Consider the following 19,295-nt stretch of genomic DNA (forward strand, 5'->3'; position numbering starts at 1 on the left):
GATGTAAAGTTTCTGCAGTTTTTCATTCTTCTGTTTTTCTCATTTGGGTTTTTACTTCTAATTTTTAAACGGTTTGTAACTTCACACAAGAAAAACTTTAATTTGTAGTTTATAAAATAACGATTTTGTTTTTAATTCATAATATTAAGTAAGATTTTATAAAGGAGCTCATAAAATCAGAGAGGCTCTGCCTGCTGCACCCAGCACCAATTCATCTCTCCAGTCTCAGACGTCACAGACGACTATCAGTTCTGCAGTGATAAAAACAAGGACAGATGTTTCCTCACAACATGTTTTATGATCTACTGTAAAATCCAGCCCAGTAAACTGATTTTTTTGGAGATCATAAAGACATGCAGGCAAATCCTGTTTCTTCATGTTTCCAGACTGCGACAGGATTTTATAACTCTCTGAGAACAAAGGAGGAGTCCGAACCTTTGATCTGAGACCTAGTGGCACGTGGACCACCCCCTCAGTTTTCATTTCAGAAAACTGCTGCACGTTTTTTGAGGATTGGCTGTTGCTCCCGTAAGGAAACAAACATCTGATCAATCCAAATCTGCATGTAACCTTTAGGAACCTTCAGGAATGCTGCAGTTCCTGAGGTAACTACTGGAAACAAAAGGGAGCACATTCACATTTACTTCAAAATTAAACGGTATACAAAAAAACTGTTTTGAGATTTCACTAGAGGTCATCGTAAAGGGAACAGGTTTTTTGGACAGGTGGGTGGACCCATGAGGTGACCTGACTTATCTCATGGCCAACACCCAATTTCAGGCTTCATATGACCCATGACATCACACATTATTGATTATTATTTATATGGCTAAAACTAGTTCTTTGATGGCACCAAAAGCTTTATGGGCCACATCAAAACATCTCAGCGTCTCATTATTATTTACCTTTCTTAAGTATAAAACTGCAAGGGTCAAAGATTATGCCACAGGGATAAATCCTTTTTAAATGTGGAAAAAAAGCATCATGTTATGTGTAAAAGTAAAAATCCATTTAGCTCAATTCCACAAACTCATCTTCCAGCTTTGAGGCGGTCATGATGAGGCGGCTAAAACATAGGTTAAGTTTGTGTATTTTGATAGTTTAGTAAAAACTCCATAAGGTTCAGAACAGTTACTCAATTTTGTGATGATGTTATGGACCAAGGGTTTTAAACCCCCAATGATTTCTTACTTTTATGTTTTATTTTAGATTTTCAGATGTGGGACTCAGATTTTGACTCAAGATGACGCTGTTGTTAAAGGTCAGAGATCAAATTTATGACAGTCCTGTTGTAGGTCTCAATATTAGCATACATGTGACAGATTCAGTAAACATGTATGAAAGTTACATTTTAAAGAACCAGCTGTTATCAGCTCTTCTTTTTTCAGATAAGAGGTCCAAATTTCATTATCACAAGATAAGAAATCTTAAAGTCCTGATGTCTTGAGAATGATCTGGTTTTCTTGGTAAAACAGAAAACCTTTATCCTTATTTGGAGATCAATAGAACAGCTTGAGAGTTTGTCAGAGAGCCAAAAAACACTAATTGATTAACTTATCATCAATCATTTTTGTCGTGGTTTAACTCAGGGGGAAATTGAGCCAAATTTGTTTGTCAGAAGCAATTTTTAAATCAGCCATTTAAGAAGAAACTTAACAACATTCCGTTATCTCCAAAGAAAATCTGTTTTTTTTGTTATCTGGATGTAACACATTATTTAGATGTGATGTCGAAAAAATGAGCTGTAATTTCATTTCATTATCTTGAGGAACACTTATTTTGAGATAAACAAGCTTTTTTTTTTGGTTATCTCAAAAGAAAAATGAAAAAATGGAATAGATAAACAGATTAGCATTCATTGTTTTGTGGAGAATTTGACTCTCTAGGACCCCCCCCCCCCTTTTATTTGCAAGGATGTCACTGGTGCTACAAAATCAAAATCTAATGTGATTTGAAAGTCTTCTTTAAGCAACATACTTCTGGGTTAAGTAGGCTAATCGGAGTTGCAGTTGTATTGGGCGACAATAACAAAACTAGACATTTTTTAGAGTAACATATCAAACTTCGACTCAAGATGGGGCTAATTAAGAAGGTTAGAGGTCAAATGTACTTCTGATTTCTGGTTGGTCTTGACACAGTATGTATTTTATAATTTTGTGACTGACCAATTAAAATGTAGCGATTGTGTGACCGAAAAGCTTGAGTTTTGTTTTGAGGAGGTGCAGTCGTGTGTAGACTGACAACAAATTAGGAATTGGGCTTTAACCCTTGTGCTATCTTAGATGACCCCACCCTTACATTGACGTGTTCCCCCTACCATGACAAAGGTGGATAAAGGTGGAAACATTTCATGTAATCCATGGACACCAGTCAGGTTCACAAATCATTGAAGAAAAAAGGTTCAGCACACTATCTAGTAGTGGGTCTAGATGACCCAACTCCCAATGTTAAAGTGCCTAGGATAGCACAAGGGTTAAAGATGAATTTCCCAGAAGGAGGCTGAGCTTTGACTGGTGATGCTACTGTTCCTGAAAGTCTAAGCTTTTTGCAGAGAATGTGCACACATTTTTGTGATTGTTTTGTGCAGCCCCTAACACATCAGGAGACTTTGATCAATACAATTACATTACATAGAAAAGTTTATTTATTTCAAATGCTTGCAATTTTCATCAAACTTTGATTTGAATATAACTTTTTGGGAGTTATTTTATGCTTAGCGGATCAAATTTAGGATAAATGGAAAAATATATTCTCATTGTTATAATAACAGAATGGTCTTCACTCCAACTGTACTGACACTTTCACATAGGTATAACCTTATAAACTACATTTTTTTTTATCATGAACCACATTTTATATTTATTATATTAGCCTTTAGGAATTAGATAATCTCATTACAAGAGCATTTATTTTAGTTTTTATGGTGTCAAAAATTGATTTAATATAATCCATTGCAGTTTCTAAAAATATTTGAATAACTTAAAATAAAAGACAATTAATCTTTGAACGTCATGAAATTCATTCTGGTCAAAGTCCCTGCTTTAATATAATAGGTGGGGAGGGAGGGCATTTATGTGTGTGGAGGGGGGGGTTACAACCTGGCTGTTAATGTGTCACCAGTTGATGCTGCCGAGCTACATAAACTGGTCACCCTGCATGCAGTCTGTCAGTGCAGGAGGGGGACACCATGGGGAAGGGTATCTACATTAATAAAGGGGCTGCTATTGGGGGGGTCTTCGTTGCTGCGGCAGCCCTCTCCACCATCATTGCTTTGTCTGTGGTCTACTCTCAGGAACGCTCCAAAACCAACGGAAGCAACGATGCAGGCACCACTGGCCCCACCAACGCCCCCCCCACACAAGCGCCATCCAACGAGCCCTGGGACAAGTACCGGCTGCCCACCAACTTGGTGCCGGACAACTACCATGTGATGCTGTGGCCTCGGCTGAAACCAGATCCAGAGTCTGGACTTTACATCTTCACTGGTAAGAAGCTGGGGGAGAAACCGGCTCAGAACCTGGATCCTCTTTCTGCCACGTCTGAAAGGAGTTTCAGGTTTAAGAGCGAACATGTCAAACCGGACAGAAGCTGAGATGCTCCTGTTCAGACGGCAGGTAGAACAGGTGAACTCTTTGTGCAGAGAATACTTACATCTGCAAGAAACTCTTCATTCCTGCCAATAAGCTGTCTGATGATTATGCTTTCATTTCTGCAAATAAACAGGATTTTATTCCCCTTAATGCTGACAAATACCATTGATCATTTTTACGAACTTTAAATTCTCCATTTTTTACAATTCAATTTTATTGAGAAGCAAATCAACTCTTTCCTTCAACAAAACTTTGGAAAACAAAGCTGAGGATGTGCTGAGTTCAACACAAAAACCAACTTGTGAAGTTCTGATTAAAGAAAACAAAGATGTACATTGGCAAAATTTTGCACCTTAAAGTTCTTTAGTAAAAGATTTATGAACGCAAACTAAAAATAATCTTTTCAAAAAATAATAAAGTCTGAACCAAAACAAGCATTATTTTCTCAAAAATGAACATTTTAGACAAACCAAATAAATTGTAAATCTAAGGACTAAAGTCTACTCTTGACTACAGAAGGAAAATATATTCACAGACTGTGTGCCCTTTTTCTTTTTGCTTCAAACACACCGACTCCCTTGAAGAAGTCAATCTAAATGTTCATCCCGCATGAAAGCTGTCGATTCTTGAAGACCAATATGTACAGTGGCTGTTTGGTCATCCAAATCCAGAATAAATAAAAGTAAACTTCTGCTCCATTCAGGTTTCCCTGTATGATATTTTGTAAAAGTGAAATGCAAAGTAGGGTATTTTGATAAGATTTGATGTAATAAAAATAACAAATAAATATATATAAAAAAAAAAAAACCGAAACCATCAGTTTTGTTGTTTGAAAATAAATTAAATTTTTGTCACCATGACACAGCATTATGCTGTCAATATTTCATAATAACCAATATTTATCTTGGGAATTTTTACAGCTGTAACTACAACAATAAAACAGTAAACTCAAAATATCAATAAAGACATTTTTGCTTCAAAATGATGATGGTGCAAAATGACAAAGATCAATCTAACATGATAACAATCAGGTGATCCCCTCATAAATGTGAGGTGAAAATTCTGCAGGTTAATGATCCACAAGTAGTTATGGTTCCTTCATGGTTCAGAGTCTTTGTGCTGTAACTGGTGGTGACTTGCTATTAAACATAAACCCAAATCTTCACATAAATGTCTGCCTACGTTGGCCTGTGGAGAAGCTAAGCCGCAACTTTGCATTTTTTTATAAAACCTCTGGGTCAGTAAAACCTGAACAGATGTTCTGTGACATAAAACAGGAAGATTTTTCTTTTTTTTTGTATTAAAGGCTGGCATCACACATTGAGGCTTTTAGTGCTGCAGCTTTCACACAAGGCTGTCGAACCAGAATCAAGGCGAGTTGAGCTTCAGCGCTGTGAATGTTGGGTCAATCAGGCTCCATTATGCTTTTCATTCTCTGTTAAGTTTCTTTTTAACCAGCAACTTTAATGCATACACAGCAAAAACAGGCCCCTTAGAAAAAATAAAAAAATCCATAAAATTTGAAAAACTTTCTTTATATAACAACAAAAAAACAACTACCAATTGGGTAAGAAAAATGGACAATGGAAACCAAGAAAAATTTTCCCGAAATACAAGAGTTTTTTTTTATCCTCCTTTTAACTTTTGAGTTTTTGCTGTAGATATGTCTTGAAGGGGACGAGGTTCTGTCTTTATTCAGGACACAAGTTGTTTCATGCAGGGCCGCACCAGCACGCGTCACCTCCATCACTCCTCCTTTCACTACCTGTGGTGCTCCCTTTTAAACTCTAAGCCACGCCTGTTGGGCATTGCTCTCAATTATTGTCCAGCTGGCACCACAGGTAGTAATGTTTAAAACATAAAATACACAAATGCACAAACAATAAAACACGGTGTGGCCCCCCCTCATCGTCTGACAGTGCCACACCGTCACATTGAGTCACAGCAGTTGGACCTAAAATCTTGTTCTTTGAGTCATTTTGGCAGATGATTCTTCAAGGAAGATGATTTTTAATCCAGCTTCTATGACGCAACTTCTAGACAACCACACCTGGATGAATGAGAACCTTAGCAGACATCTCCCCCAAATGTTTCAGTGTCTCATCTGGAGGACTTTGGAACTTTTGGTTAGAATAGAGTCGTATTTGCAGAGCTTCTGTACTCTGATCATCACATCTTTGTTCTGCTTCAGGTGAATCCACTGTGGAGTTTGATTGCGTGGAGGAAACTGATCTGATTCTCATCCACTCCAACAAGCTAAACTACACAAAACTGGAAAATGGTCACTTGGCCAGTCTCACCTCACCCGCTGGGACAGCACCCTCCATCACTGAGTCCAGGATCCAGACAGTCACTCAGTATTTGGTCCTCCGGCTGAACAGTAAACTGCTGAAAGGCCAGCGGTACCAACTTTACACCAAATTCACAGGAGAGCTGGCTGATGACCTGGGAGGTTTCTACAGGAGCGAGTACTTTGAAGGCACAGAAAAGAAGTACGTGAACTTTTGACTACTTACAAAATTAAGATGAAAGAAGCAGCATGTGCAAAATTACCTGAATGTATCAACAAGAACCCTAACCGTAATATCTGAATGGTAACAACCCATTAGTCCAGTATCGGAATAACCCATAATCCAACATTGTTCATAATCTGTGCTGAGAATCAAATCTTGTAAATTTTTTTAGCAATAATAAAAATAAGGTATGCTCAAAGCCTCTGTGGGCAGAAAGGGGTTTTTGCATAGGGCTGATAACAGTTCATGATAATTTTTTTTTAAATGCTCATGTTAAATGAAATAAACCAGGGCAAACAAGACAGTTCTTTTCTCTAGGGGGTCAACAAGGACCACAGGTAACTTTTGATACTTTCATGTCTGAGATTTTTCAAATGAGTTATTATTATCCTCTATTATTTGGAAGTTGGGTCGTAGCATCTGGACTGAAATTCCTATTTCTTAAAATGTTTCATCTCTCCTCCAAGTGGCTTCATTCCTCTTCAACGATATCACCTGGATAAATAAGAATCTTCATTGACATTTTTTTTAATTAAAAAAAGAAATCAATAAAAGGAAAAAAAAGATGAATGGGTAAAAATTGTTGCTGCTTGCAACAATTTGGAACATTGTGTGTATCATCTGTTGCTTCCATGAAAAAAGAGACAGAGAAAAGCATAAAAATCAACCTGGAAATGATTCAAAGATGACTTGAGCTAAAAGTGTGTTCTTTGGCTTTCTATTAACAACATAGTCAGCTATTATTATTGATTAACTGAGCGAGGTGCCAAATTGCCATTTGGAACATTTACAACTCTGTTAATGTTCATCTTTCTGCATATCCTGTCAGGGGTTGCCTTGGCAAAACAATTTTCACTGACTCTCACATTTGGTGAGTTTCAATGCTGGATGCCCTTCCTGACACGACCCTATATTTCATCCACGGTTGGGACCAGCACAGGTAGACTCAGACTGCGGCCCCCATAGTTGGGCTGTAGCATAAATTGTCATGTCTGCAGGGCCCACACTGGAGGGAGCTTATTGTGCCCCCCTGGGGAACAAACCCTGGTTTCCCAGGCGCCCGTCCTGCATGCAACCAACTAAGCATTCCAGCTGCTTCCCACTCTATTGATGAAATTGTAAAATAATTTTGTCATCTAACTTTGAAGGTTTTAGTTATTTTGAAGATGCCATAGATGTGTAAGTTCCTTCCAGACAATGTGCCTAAAAACCATAAGGAACAGATCTAAACCTGCATTTTTCTGACCAAAATTTGGTTTTAATTAACAATTTTACTCAAGGGCAAGTCACTGATTTCCTTTGTGATAAACGTACCTCACAACAGTCTTCAGAATTCTCCTGATGTCAATCCCACTCCTTGTAAAATTTGTCATATTTTGTCCTAAAACCAATTTGTTCTTGGGTATAATAAATGATAAAGATAAATTTGCCAATATTGAACCTTAAGCAAATGTGTTCTCATTCTGTTGTTTTTTCTCTTTGAGATTTTCTGCAACACAACTGTTCCAGAATTAACAAAAAAAGATAAATGTCCCATAAAAAGGGGTTTCTGGAAACTATTTAACCTTTAAGGTTTTATTCCTGAGTTCTCTTTTGAAAACATAAATGCTCTAACATGACTGTTTTGTTCTGTCAGAGTTATTGCAACCACACAGATGCAGCCAACCGATGCCAGAAAGTCCTTCCCCTGCTTTGATGAGCCGGCCATGAAGGCTTATTTCGACATCACGCTGAGGCACGACTTTGGCACTGTGGCTCTGTCCAACGGTGAAGCAACCGGTCAGTTTGACAGCTGGGGTCACAAATAATATATGAAATACAAAATTAAAGAACAAGATAAGATGGCACACTTTATTTAAAAAATGCAATCAACTGGATGCAAAGACAGAATAAACAGACAAATAAACATCATCTGCATAGAACCTGAATGTAGATGAAATAATATCCAAAGTCCTGTTTAGTCCAGTTTATTTTCTTGTTTTGCAGGTACAACCAATGTTACCTCCGATGGGGTTACTGTGCAGCAGACGGTTTTTGCGAGAACTGAGAAGATGTCCACCTATCTGTTGGCGTTCATTGTCTGTGACTATGACTTCATTCACAGCAACGCTAATGGAGTTTTGGTAAATAAAGTGTCTGTTGATCCCATGTGTTTGCTCCTGTCTACATGTCTTCTTTGCTGGTTAGAAATAAAAGTAATTTAAAGCAGTATTTTTACATTAGAATGGAGGAAATTGGCTGTTTACATTGTTAAACATAAACTCCAGATTGTTTCTTTATTTGTCCAACAACCAAATGTGGCCTGATCATCTCATCAAGTGGAAAACTGGACTCAAAGACAGAATAGACGGACAAATTAACATAATCTGCACAGAAGCTAAATATCGATGAAATTCTTTCTTTTTTGACTGATGACAAGGCAAAACAAAACTGTTCAACAGAAAAACTTTTACTTTTCTTTAAAGACTTGAGGAACATTGGGAAGTCTTAGAGGGGAAGAAACTTCTGCTACGTTTGAACATGCTCTAGGAAAATCAATATTGTGTGTTTTCTTTATTTTTAGATCCGCATATTTGCTCGCAAGCCCGCCATTGCTGCCGGCCAAGGGGACTACGCCCTGAACATAACCGGTCCCATCTTAACATTCTTTGAAGGTTACTACAACTCCAGCTACCCCTTGCCTAAGTCTGGTGAGTCAAGCACAAAGACATTTTTGTCTCTACATTCCTGTGCAACACTGACCCTAGAACCACAACTTTAGCCTCAGAAACAACTTTGTGCCAATGGGAGTCTTATTTTCTGGAACCCGATATTGAGGGAGGCACTCATCAGCAGAAGTACACCAAAGTTTCAGGACTGACTAAATACAAAAACCCCAAAACACATCCAGTTGTTTTATTAGTATATTTGTTTGATTTTTTAATGATTTAACTTCACTGACATTTGTCTTTGTATTTTTCGATTGAGCGATGACTCCACTCATTGGTCTTTTCTTATCAGAATGTGAACTCCTCCTGTTCCAATGCCTTTTTGTTTGTGGGTTTTTATGATATTCTTCCGTTTTTAAGATCAGCGTTCTTCACTTCCGGCTCACATTTACGGTCATCACCCGTGTTTTACTGTCAACTCGTTTAAATGATTTACTTTTATTGGTTTGAGATTTGCTTTTGCTCTGATCTTTATGGGGAATGAAAACCCTCCTTCCCCTGTTCAATGCCTTCTACTCATGTGAAAGTGTTTCTTGATGCTTCTCCTTCAGATTCTTCGGTCCCAAACTGATAAACTCTGTCCATGTGATGTTCTTTACTTTGGGATTAAACGCATTTAATTAAAGATTTCTTGAAATTCGACAAAAAAGAACTGGAGGTTTTCTCTGTTTCTAAAAAACAAAATTTTACTGTTTCATTGACTTTTTCTTCTTTTTAAATGTTTCCAATTCTTTTTTTATTACTTGTTTCCAAAGTGGTGCTTTAACATTTATATGGTAAATGTATCGCACTTTTCTACCTTCTTTGAAGGTCCCAAAGTGCTTTACAGTCACTGTCCCATTCACACACTGTTGGCGGCTCCGCTGACCAACACTGGCGCCAACCTTCCACCAGAGGCAAGGTGGGGTTCAGTGTCAAGGGTGGGAATCAAACCTGCAATCTTCTAATCAGAGGTCAACCGCCTTACAGCCACCCGTGATTTGAAGACAGATAAACCAAGGAGGATTCAAAACAGAGATTGAAATGTGTGACTCCTGATTTGACAATGCTGTTTAGAAATGCTGTACTTTGATTTTGGAGGTTTGTTAAGGTGTTCTGACCTGCAGATATCTAAACTTAATGAACATTTCTGTTCCACTGCAGATCAGATAGCTATTCCAGATTTTAATGCTGGTGCCATGGAGAACTGGGGTCTGATCACATACCGAGAGACAGCGCTTCTGTACGACGAAGCATTCTCCTCTAACTCCAACAAGGAAAGGATAGCAACCATCATTGCTCATGAGCTGGCTCACATGGTAAGCTGGGGCAGATGGTAGTCTCTTAATTCCAATTCCCCCCTCCAAAAAACTCCAAACAACTGTCAAAAAATCTAATACTTTTAGAACTTTCAGTGAACAAACTTGACTTACTCCTAAAACCAAATCAAAAGTTGGTCTTTGATATTTTTGGGGTTTAAATTTAGAGTTTTATATCATGGCCTTGTTGCATTTTCCTCATGGAGGAGAAACAGAAAGCTGATTAAGCTCAAAATTGTATTTATGTGTATTTCTTTATTTAAATTGTTGAGAATCAGGAACAGATGACAAAATGCAGTTAGAAAAAGAGCTTATTTGTAATTCAGAAATTTCGCTGAGCAGACCACAAGTTTAGCTTGAACAGAGAGCTCTCAGCAACAGGGAGGGGAAGGGGAGATGGGGTTGCTCCATGGCACTGGTCCCGACCACAACTCAGAGGCAAACTTCAAATGAACTACCACCGTTCTGCAGCATAAGTTTTATTAAATCTGGACAAAAATGGCATAATCATCATATATATATAGATATAGATATATATATGACAATGATATATATATATATATATATATATTTTTTTATATATATTTTAAAAACCTCAACAGATGATAAGAGTGTGTCTTAAGTAGTAGTGTTAAGTAGTAAATATAAAAACATCAGTCAATTTGAGGTCTATATGTTTGAGTTTTGCAAAAAGTTTACTGCGAATTCTCACTATTTAAAGACAGCTACGAACAGTGTTTCTTTCAAAACCTATGTGACTGACTCAAAGAGCTTGGAGTGCAGAGGAGTCCTTACGCAATCTCAGAAGTGTTGTTATGGACCTGGAAAGCTGTAAATGAGGTTCAGGTCAATTAAGCAAAGTTACACATCTCAAGTCCACTTCTTTAGTCCTTGTTGGGTGGTATCCATTTCTTTTCTCTATTTCAGCCATTTGAATGTTTGTCTTTAGTGGTGTCCTCTGCTCTTCCTTTAGTGGTTTGGTAACCTGGTCACGCTGCGCTGGTGGAACGATTTGTGGCTGAATGAAGGGTTTGCGTCATATGTTGAGTACTTGGGGGCAAACCGTGCCGAGCCCGGCTGGAATGTGGTAAGGCTCTGCCCATGCATGGCCTCTGTCCCCTCAGGGGTCAATGGAGCCCTAAACTCAACATCTACTTTCCCCTGACAGGCAGACCTGATAGTACTGAACGACGTCCACAGAGTTTTTGCCGTTGATGCTCTGGCGTCTTCTCACCCTCTGTCCTCTAAAGAGGAGGACATCCAGAAACCAGAGCAGATCAGTGAGCTGTTTGATTCCATCACATACAGCAAGGTGAGAAATCTGCTACAAAGTAAGAACCAGTGATTAACAACCCTAAGACCAAATTCTGCAGTTTGGCTCAAGAATAACTACTTTGTTTTGTTAATTATCTGAAAGTACTTGCTGATAAAAATGCCATTATAAAAATATATTGCATTTACAGCACTTATATTTGTGTTTTAAGATAAGGGATCTGCTCTCGGTGTTAATTATCAACTGAAACATGTTTTTTCAGGGAGCCTCTGTCCTCCGGATGCTGTCAGACTTCCTGACTGAAGATGTTTTCACCAAAGGGCTTCAGGTAAAAACCCCGACCTGCTGAAAAACACTGCTGTGGCTTAAAAACTGCTTTTATTGATAAGTAAAACTTCTTCTGTACTAAATCTTCTTTGTTTTAGACAGTTTACATTTTTCTCCTGACAATGACAAAGCTGAAAGAAAAAAGTAAAATCACCTCATATTCATGTTATATAGCATGTTTTTAACTGTTTTACAGCTTTTCTTAAACAGAGTTTTTAAAAATGAAATGAAAAGGTTTATTTATGAGTCTCTAATGACACAAAACAATTGAAGGGAGAGCCACCTTCTGCATCCTGACTTCTTTTACGACTTCTTAAAACTCTCAGAAAAGATCATTCACACATTACGACGGTGCGAAGGTTCACTTTCAATAATTATTGACATTTAAAATGTCTACTCTGCTGTCCAGACCCGTGACTGAGACTTTTAAATTCAATAAATCAAAGTCTTACTTGAGCTTGGAACAATTTTCTTCTGGGCTTTTAAAAAAGTATTTTGAATTTTAAAAATTGTTAGCTAATTAAAAACAAACTAACAAACCAATAAATACATAGATTTAATTAAATAAATATATAAACTGCAGCCACGTTTGGCCCCATGGGTTAAATTCTGATGCTGGTTATACTTGAACACATTAGTATTTTGCGATTTTTTGCTATAAAAGGCTTTTCTAGGCTCAGTTGGGTCCTGGTTCCTGCACGTGGTTTTTGATTGTACTGTTTCCTGTGTGTTCGGCAGACCTACCTGAAGGAGTTTGCTTTTGGAAGCACCGTCTACACAGACCTGTGGAAGCATCTGCAAACTGTGCGTCCTCCTTTGTTTCTCTTTTAAACGAACTCTCTTAAAGGTTTGAATCCAAAGTCAGAGTCATCAATTACTGATCCATGCCAGAAAAAGTATCCTGTTGAATTTGTTTTCTCAGAAAGCTTTAAGAATCTTCCTGCTGTTTTCTAATTTTAGCTAATTTTGTTGTTTTTAAGTCAGAAATTCACTTCCACAGTTGTCGTGAAAATGAATAAGAAAAATACATAAAACACAAGACATAGTGTACAATAATTGAAAATTGTTTTTTTCCCATTTTGTTTAGTTCATCCCTGTACTAATGAAGTTGTAATAACTTTACATTATTAATAGCCAAGTTTGATGTTTTTTCTGCTTCCTTAGGCTGCGGAAGACAATAAAGTAGACCTCCCCACCAACATTGACACCATCATGAACACCTGGGTGCTGCAGATGGGTTTTCCCGTGGTCACCATCGACACGACGACCGGCACCATTTCCCAGCAACACTTTCTGCTTGATCCAGATTCTGTGTCCCCTCCTTCATCCCCCTTCAAGTATATATGCTTTATATTATGCTCACCAATACTTGTCTCAAACTGCACAAAACATTTTTGGAGAAACTCTTCAAAACAGCAGAATGTATTCGTGAAACGAGGTTGTTTTCCTGAACTTCTCTGAGAGCATCAGCTCCTCTGAAGGTTCATTTAGCCCTTACATGTGCTGACTGACTCATATGTTTCTCTGCCGCAGCTATGAGTGGATTGTTCCCATCAGGTGGATAAAGACAGGGGTAGTTCAGCCCCCCAAGTGGCTGCAGAAAAAATCAGGTACAATCCATAGTGGAAGAAAAAAGCTTTTCTCTTGTGCATCTAAAGTCACATTCATCTGTCTTCGGTGGAGTCCAACCTTTAAAATGTATGAGCAAATAAGAAAATGCACATTTTAATTCATTTTAATTTTAAAGTGAGGAAGTAAAATGTAAACAGAAAAAGTATTTGTGTCTCCTTCTATAACCTTTTTAAAAAAAAAAATAAAGTTAAACCACTGGCAGTTCTACATTGAATAACTCCTCGGATAAGACTCTTACCATAGCGGCGCAGATTTTCCTCTCTCCAAGCACTAAGACCACGCCCCCTTTTAACTGCCACCCCACCCCAAGCAGCCACCCATGCTGCTCATGCCTAAAACTGCTATTGCTGGTGACTAACTGCACAATTCTCCTGCAGACACCATAGCTGAGATGCAGACAACAGGTGCCGACTGGGTGCTGGCCAACCTGAATGTAGTGGGATACTACAGGGTCAACTATGACTCAAACAACTGGAACAAGCTGCTGGGTGTTCTCAGCACCAGCCATACGGTAAGAAGCTGAAGACCGCTTTCTGTCTTTCAGATCTGACCTTATGTGACATTTTTACTTTAATTTAAGACCATCCCAGTGATCAACAGAGCCCAGCTGGTGGATGACTCCTTCAATTTGGCCAGGTACAGCTTTTTTAGTTGACCACATTCACTGTGATGATTTTTCTCTTTGGGTCCACTGGCTTTTAAGAAGATACCAAGTTCTATAAACGTCAGGAAATATGTTAAAAAAAGGAAGAAAATTTTGAACTGATAACAGCAAAGATTTGTTCTTCTCAGAGCAAAGATCATCCCAACAGTTCAGGCTCTTGAAACCACCAAATACCTGAACCTGGAGAGGGACTACATGCCATGGCAATCGGCCATCAACAACCTGAACTTTTTCTACCTGATGTTTGATCGCACTGAGGTCTACGGCCCCATGCAGGTGAGATTTTCACTGCAGCACCTGCAGTTACTAAGCTTGGCCATGAATCAAATCCCATTCATTTTCACGTACACATATACATAATACAATCCACTGTTTCCAATAAAAGTACAGAAGGAAAGGTTTGAGAGAAGAAACAAAAAATAAATAAATACACCTGCGTGAATTCACATCTGTCTCTGTGTTTCTTAGACTTACCTGAACCAAAAGGTTACTCCATTGTTTGAACACTTCAAGACGGTAACAGAAAACTGGATCAAGGTTCCAGATGATCACTTGGACCAGTGAGTATACACAATACATTGAAAAGCCTTATTGGTTTCCTTTCTGACAACTAAATTGCATCATTTTGGAAAAATAGTTGAACCCAAAGAAGAAGATCCACACCTGCAAAAACCGTCGGACAGTAAAATCAACCATTTCCCTGCAGTGTTTATTACTTATTAGTAGTTATTGAGCAGCATGAATTTCAGTGCTATTCTGTCACTGATGGCAGACGTGATGCTGCTCCCTCTTCTCTTTCAATGTATGATTCTTAGGATCATTAAAATATGGACAAATTAACAAAACAGAAGTGCAAATTCTGCTCTAGAAAAGCTTCACATGCCACCAGGTTTCTCTGGTCAATGCAGTTAACTTGACCTCAGTTTTAATTACAATGAAAACATCTAAAATAGACATTTACCTTTAAATGACAGCTGTAATCCCATACTCATGTGTGTATGTTTTCATTTCAGCATTTCACTGCAGTAATTCTCCAAACTACCTTGAGTTTGAGTTAAAAACTTGTTTGCAGGTTCTCTGAACCTGATAGTTCCTTGGTTTCCAATATTAATGGTTCCCTGTATTGTCTAGATACAACCAAGTGAACGCCATCAGCATGGCATGCAAGACAGGCTTGACTGAGTGCACAGACCTGGTCAAGACTTGGTTCTCCAACTGGATGACCACCGACGTCAACAGGTGAAATTTTACACAATCACTAACAGGGCTGGGTGTTACTCTGCCATTTGTACTTGCAGGTGCATTTGCATTAAAACGGTTTTAATGAAAACATACAGTAAATGGCGAATACTTATATAGTGCCTTTCTTCCTACAAGGACAAAGCGCTTTACAGTCACAGACCCATTCACCCAATATTACGATCATGGGTCGACCGCCTTACCGCTGCACCACGGCCGCCCCAGTGCAAACCAAAGCAACTGATCAGGCATATGTATCCAAAAAAGTTAGAAATGCTTTGATCCATCCATCTGTTTCCATGTGGTTATCCAGCTGACCATCCATCCCTTCATCCATCTGCCTGCTCACTTGTCTATCACTAAATTCTTTTGCTAATTCATCCTTTGCTCCATCCATCCTTCCATCCATCCATCCATCCATCCTTCCATCCATCCATCCACCCATCCATCCATCCATCCATCCATCCATCCATCCATCCATCCATCCATCCATCCATCCATCCATCCTTCCATCCATCCACCCACCCATCCATCCATCCATCCATCCATCCATCCATCCATCCATCCATCCATCCATCCATCCATCCATCCATATATCCATCCATCCATCCATCCATCAGTTCGTCTATCTATTCCTATCTCCAACTATTCATCCCTCCATCCATCCATCTGTTTACCCCTCCATCCCTCCCTAAATCTTCCATCTGTCCATCCATCCAATCATTCTTCTATCCATTCATCCAATCATCTTTCGTTCCCTTTTTTGTCCTGTGCAGGGTTGCTGGAGCCTATCACAACCACTTAGCCAGTCCATTCCAGCATATGTGTTAGTATCAGATCTGTTATTGCTTGTGTGTCAATTCTGCATCCACCAATTTTTACAGATCATAGATCACTCCATCAGAGGAAGGCCCTCTCAGTTACGATTGCTTCATACACATCCACAACTAAGACATGACAAAATCTTTGGATGAATGGAGCTCTTCTAATTAAACATCCTCAGGTTAAATTACCAGAACACTTCTCACCTAAAGTCCACTAAAACACTCCACCCACCCTAAGAACCTGAGTTATTTTTTCACCCTCCACCACCAAAGACAAAAACTAGATCATTCAGCACCTTGTTGGCTACAGCCAGACCCCAATGCATCAGACCAAGAACAACTAAGAGGTGCCCCTTATATCCACACCCAAGTCTTCAGTTGAGATGCCCTCTTGAACAAACCCAGGATTGGCATTTAAATGTTAAATTTACATTTTAAAATTTTCATCATGTCATCTCTCTCCAGCATCCACCCCAACCTGCGCTCCACTGTATACTGTAATGCCATCGCAGCAGGCGGCGCTAATGAGTGGGACTTTGCCTGGAATAAATTTAAAGAAGCAACTATTGCCATTGAAGCGGATAAACTTCGAGCTGCACTGGCCTGCACCAAAGAACCCTGGCTCCTGAACAGGTCAGCTCGCCACAAAGAATCATCACACCATCCTCACCTCTAGACACTTCTCACTCTCCATCTACCTTTGCAGGTACCTGGAGTACACTCTGGACCCTGAAAAGATTCGCAAGCAGGATGCTACCTCCACCATCGTCTACATCGCCAGAAATGTGATTGGTCAGTCTCTGGCATGGGACTTTATAAGGGCTCACTGGTCATACATCTTTAATGAGTGAGTACAACACAAAGCAGAGTATATTTAATATAAATCAGGTCTCAAGCCCTAACTTGCTTTAATATAAAATAAGATAGATATGATGAGATATGCCTTTGTTGTCACTGTCCGCATGCAGAATAAGATTAATAGCAGTCACTGTATCAGTGAAGAAAAAGATATCTACAAAATATAAACATATCGATTTTGCGCAAAAAATAATCATTTGTAAAAATGTGTATTGCACTTAAAAATAATTGAGAGAATCAAAGCCATTTGACAATGAGGAGATAAGAAAAAGTTAGAAGAGAAGAAAAATCTGAATAAACAGATTTACATGTGCATACACACACACACACACAAAACTTTAAACAAATGATTATAAATGATTTTATATACACACATACACACACACACACCCACACACACACACACACAAACACACACGCCTCTCAGAGGGCAACGACAAACAGATCAGTTGTGGGATGTGAACAGCCTTTGATGATGTCAATATCTATCCTTATTTCCTTTCACAGGTATGGTGGAGGCTCGTTTTCCTTCTCAAACCTTATTAGTGGAGTCACTGAACGCTTTTCCACTGAATTTGAACTTCAGCAGGTAAGACACACTTAGACATTTTTCTGATATTCGTTTTCTTTTGTTTTTGTTATGCTCACTTTAGGTCATAAATGTTGAAAACAAATCAAATTTTGTATATATTTTAGTCAAATTTGTTCCTTTAGGATAAGATGTAAATGACCAAAAATGACCCTGTTGACCATGATTATTGACTCATACCCATACTGCAGATTTGATCTTACGGTGCATTATTTGAAGGTTGGATTGGGGGAAACCAAATGGCTCCAGAGTGTGACTGTACTTTAGGGGTTGGGTCAAATGTAGATAACCAATTTTGCTCACTCAGGTGTTGTTGAGCCAGATACCCGTTCTTATCAGAGGGTATAAAACCTGAAAATGAACTCTAAATATTATGACGTTACTGTCTAACATCGTCGGAGAACAGGAAGTCCCATGAGTGCAGACGTTCTGCCAAACGTCCGGTTATACCGGAACAAACATGTTTTGGTATGATGTTAAGGAAGGAATGGACTGCAGGCCTATAAATGGAACAGGATACAGACAGTGACGCTCCTCTACGCCTGTGTTCTTCTGTTCCTCCTCTGATTTTATGTTTTTGTCTGCTTGGCTGTTTTCTTCCATTCTTCTGCTCTATCTCACTTTACGTTGTTGTCTGACTTCTTGCATAAGATTCTTTACTGTTTTGTACTTTCATAAATAATTGGATTTCAGTGGACCAAACTTCAGCCTATTCTCTTCCTCAAAAGTGTGTGATGTTTAGTGTGACGAACTTTGACCGTAACTTCATCTGTTTCCATTTTGCCATGACAAACACAAAAGTTGCTTTTTAGGTCTAATTTGTCCTTTTTTTTGCACAAAACTTGACTCATTTAAGTTTGACTCCATAAGGAGCTGTTTGTGCGACCTTTAAAATCGTTGACCTGACAGCCTGTTTTTTTACATTCTTTCAGCTGAGGCAGTTCAAGGAGGACAATGCGGGAGTTGGGTTTGGCTCAGGAACGCTAGCAGTGGACCAGGCTATGGAAAGAACCCAAGCAAACATAAAATGGGTCGCAGAAAACAAGAATAATGTTCTTGACTGGTTAACAAGTCCATCTGCATTTTAAATTAAACCCTTTTTCCTTGTTTTTCCTAGATTTATATGGATTTGCTATAATCCTAGAACAAATTTTTTAACGTTGTCACATTAAACACAAATTGTCTTTGTACATTTTGTTTTGTAATTTATTTAAAAAAAAGAAACAATATCATTTATGAATTAACATTTTTAAAACTCATTTAACATCAAATAAGAATTTATATAAAAAATGTAAATCTTTTATTGATTTTTATCCTTAAAAATTCATTATTTTTTTTAATGAATTATGAAAGCAGTCATTAAGTATTTATTGATTAGCACTGTTCTGGTTATGACCGCTGTTTTTATAATATTATTATGAAAGATTTGCATGATGCATATAGAGAAACACGCGTCATTTATTCAAACAATTTGGTTTTGAAAAAAACACTAGACCTGTGGCAGCCTGAACCCGAATCTTTTTAATATTATTGTTTGTTTTGTCTTGTAATCATAAAGGAGAAGATATTTAAAGTGATGTCTTTCAGCTATTGTATATCATGTTTCATACATTTTTGTACAATAAATACACTGGTCTTTTGAAACAATGCTTGAAACATAGTAAAAGTTTAACTCTAAGATAAAGTACAATAAAGGTTTTGTTGTAATGTGTTTGTCTGAAAGCTTGTATTTGACATGTTTTCCTCAATATTGAGACGGTTATTGTCTGTTATAGTTTTT

At 38.3% G+C, this 19,295-nt stretch overlaps 1 protein-coding gene across 1 annotated transcript; it reads left to right on the forward strand.

The window, feature by feature from the left end:
* Positions 1-3,158: 3,158 nt before the first annotated feature.
* Positions 3,159-19,226, forward strand: LOC101159739 (aminopeptidase N). The gene is made up of 21 exons (XM_004069775.4): positions 3,159-3,485; positions 5,782-6,082; positions 7,740-7,882; positions 8,090-8,226; positions 8,667-8,793; positions 9,955-10,109; positions 11,083-11,196; positions 11,278-11,421; positions 11,645-11,710; positions 12,448-12,513; positions 12,874-13,046; positions 13,243-13,319; positions 13,719-13,852; positions 13,922-13,977; positions 14,134-14,281; positions 14,474-14,565; positions 15,137-15,244; positions 16,534-16,701; positions 16,775-16,915; positions 17,434-17,515; positions 18,448-19,226. Exons 1-21 carry the CDS (start codon positions 3,188-3,190, stop codon positions 18,601-18,603), a joined length of 2,886 nt encoding a protein of 961 aa, XP_004069823.1. The 5' UTR covers positions 3,159-3,187; the 3' UTR covers positions 18,604-19,226.
* The last annotated feature ends 69 nt before the right edge of the window (positions 19,227-19,295 follow it).

Source organism: Oryzias latipes, chromosome 6 (genome assembly GCF_002234675.1).
Source record: "Oryzias latipes chromosome 6, ASM223467v1".
NCBI lineage: Eukaryota > Metazoa > Chordata > Actinopteri > Beloniformes > Adrianichthyidae > Oryzias > Oryzias latipes.

Excerpts from the sequence above, each read along its gene's own strand:
- LOC101159739 (XM_004069775.4), top strand. The coding sequence starts at position 3,188 with ATGGGGAAGGGTATCTACATTAATAAAGGGGCTGCTATTGGGGGGGTC. Across the intron at positions 6,083-7,739 it reads TTTGAAGGCACAGAAAAGAA|AGTTATTGCAACCACACAGA; the intron begins GTACGTGAACTT and ends TTGTTCTGTCAG. Across the intron at positions 13,853-13,921 it reads TTCTCAGCACCAGCCATACG|ACCATCCCAGTGATCAACAG; the intron begins GTAAGAAGCTGA and ends CTTTAATTTAAG.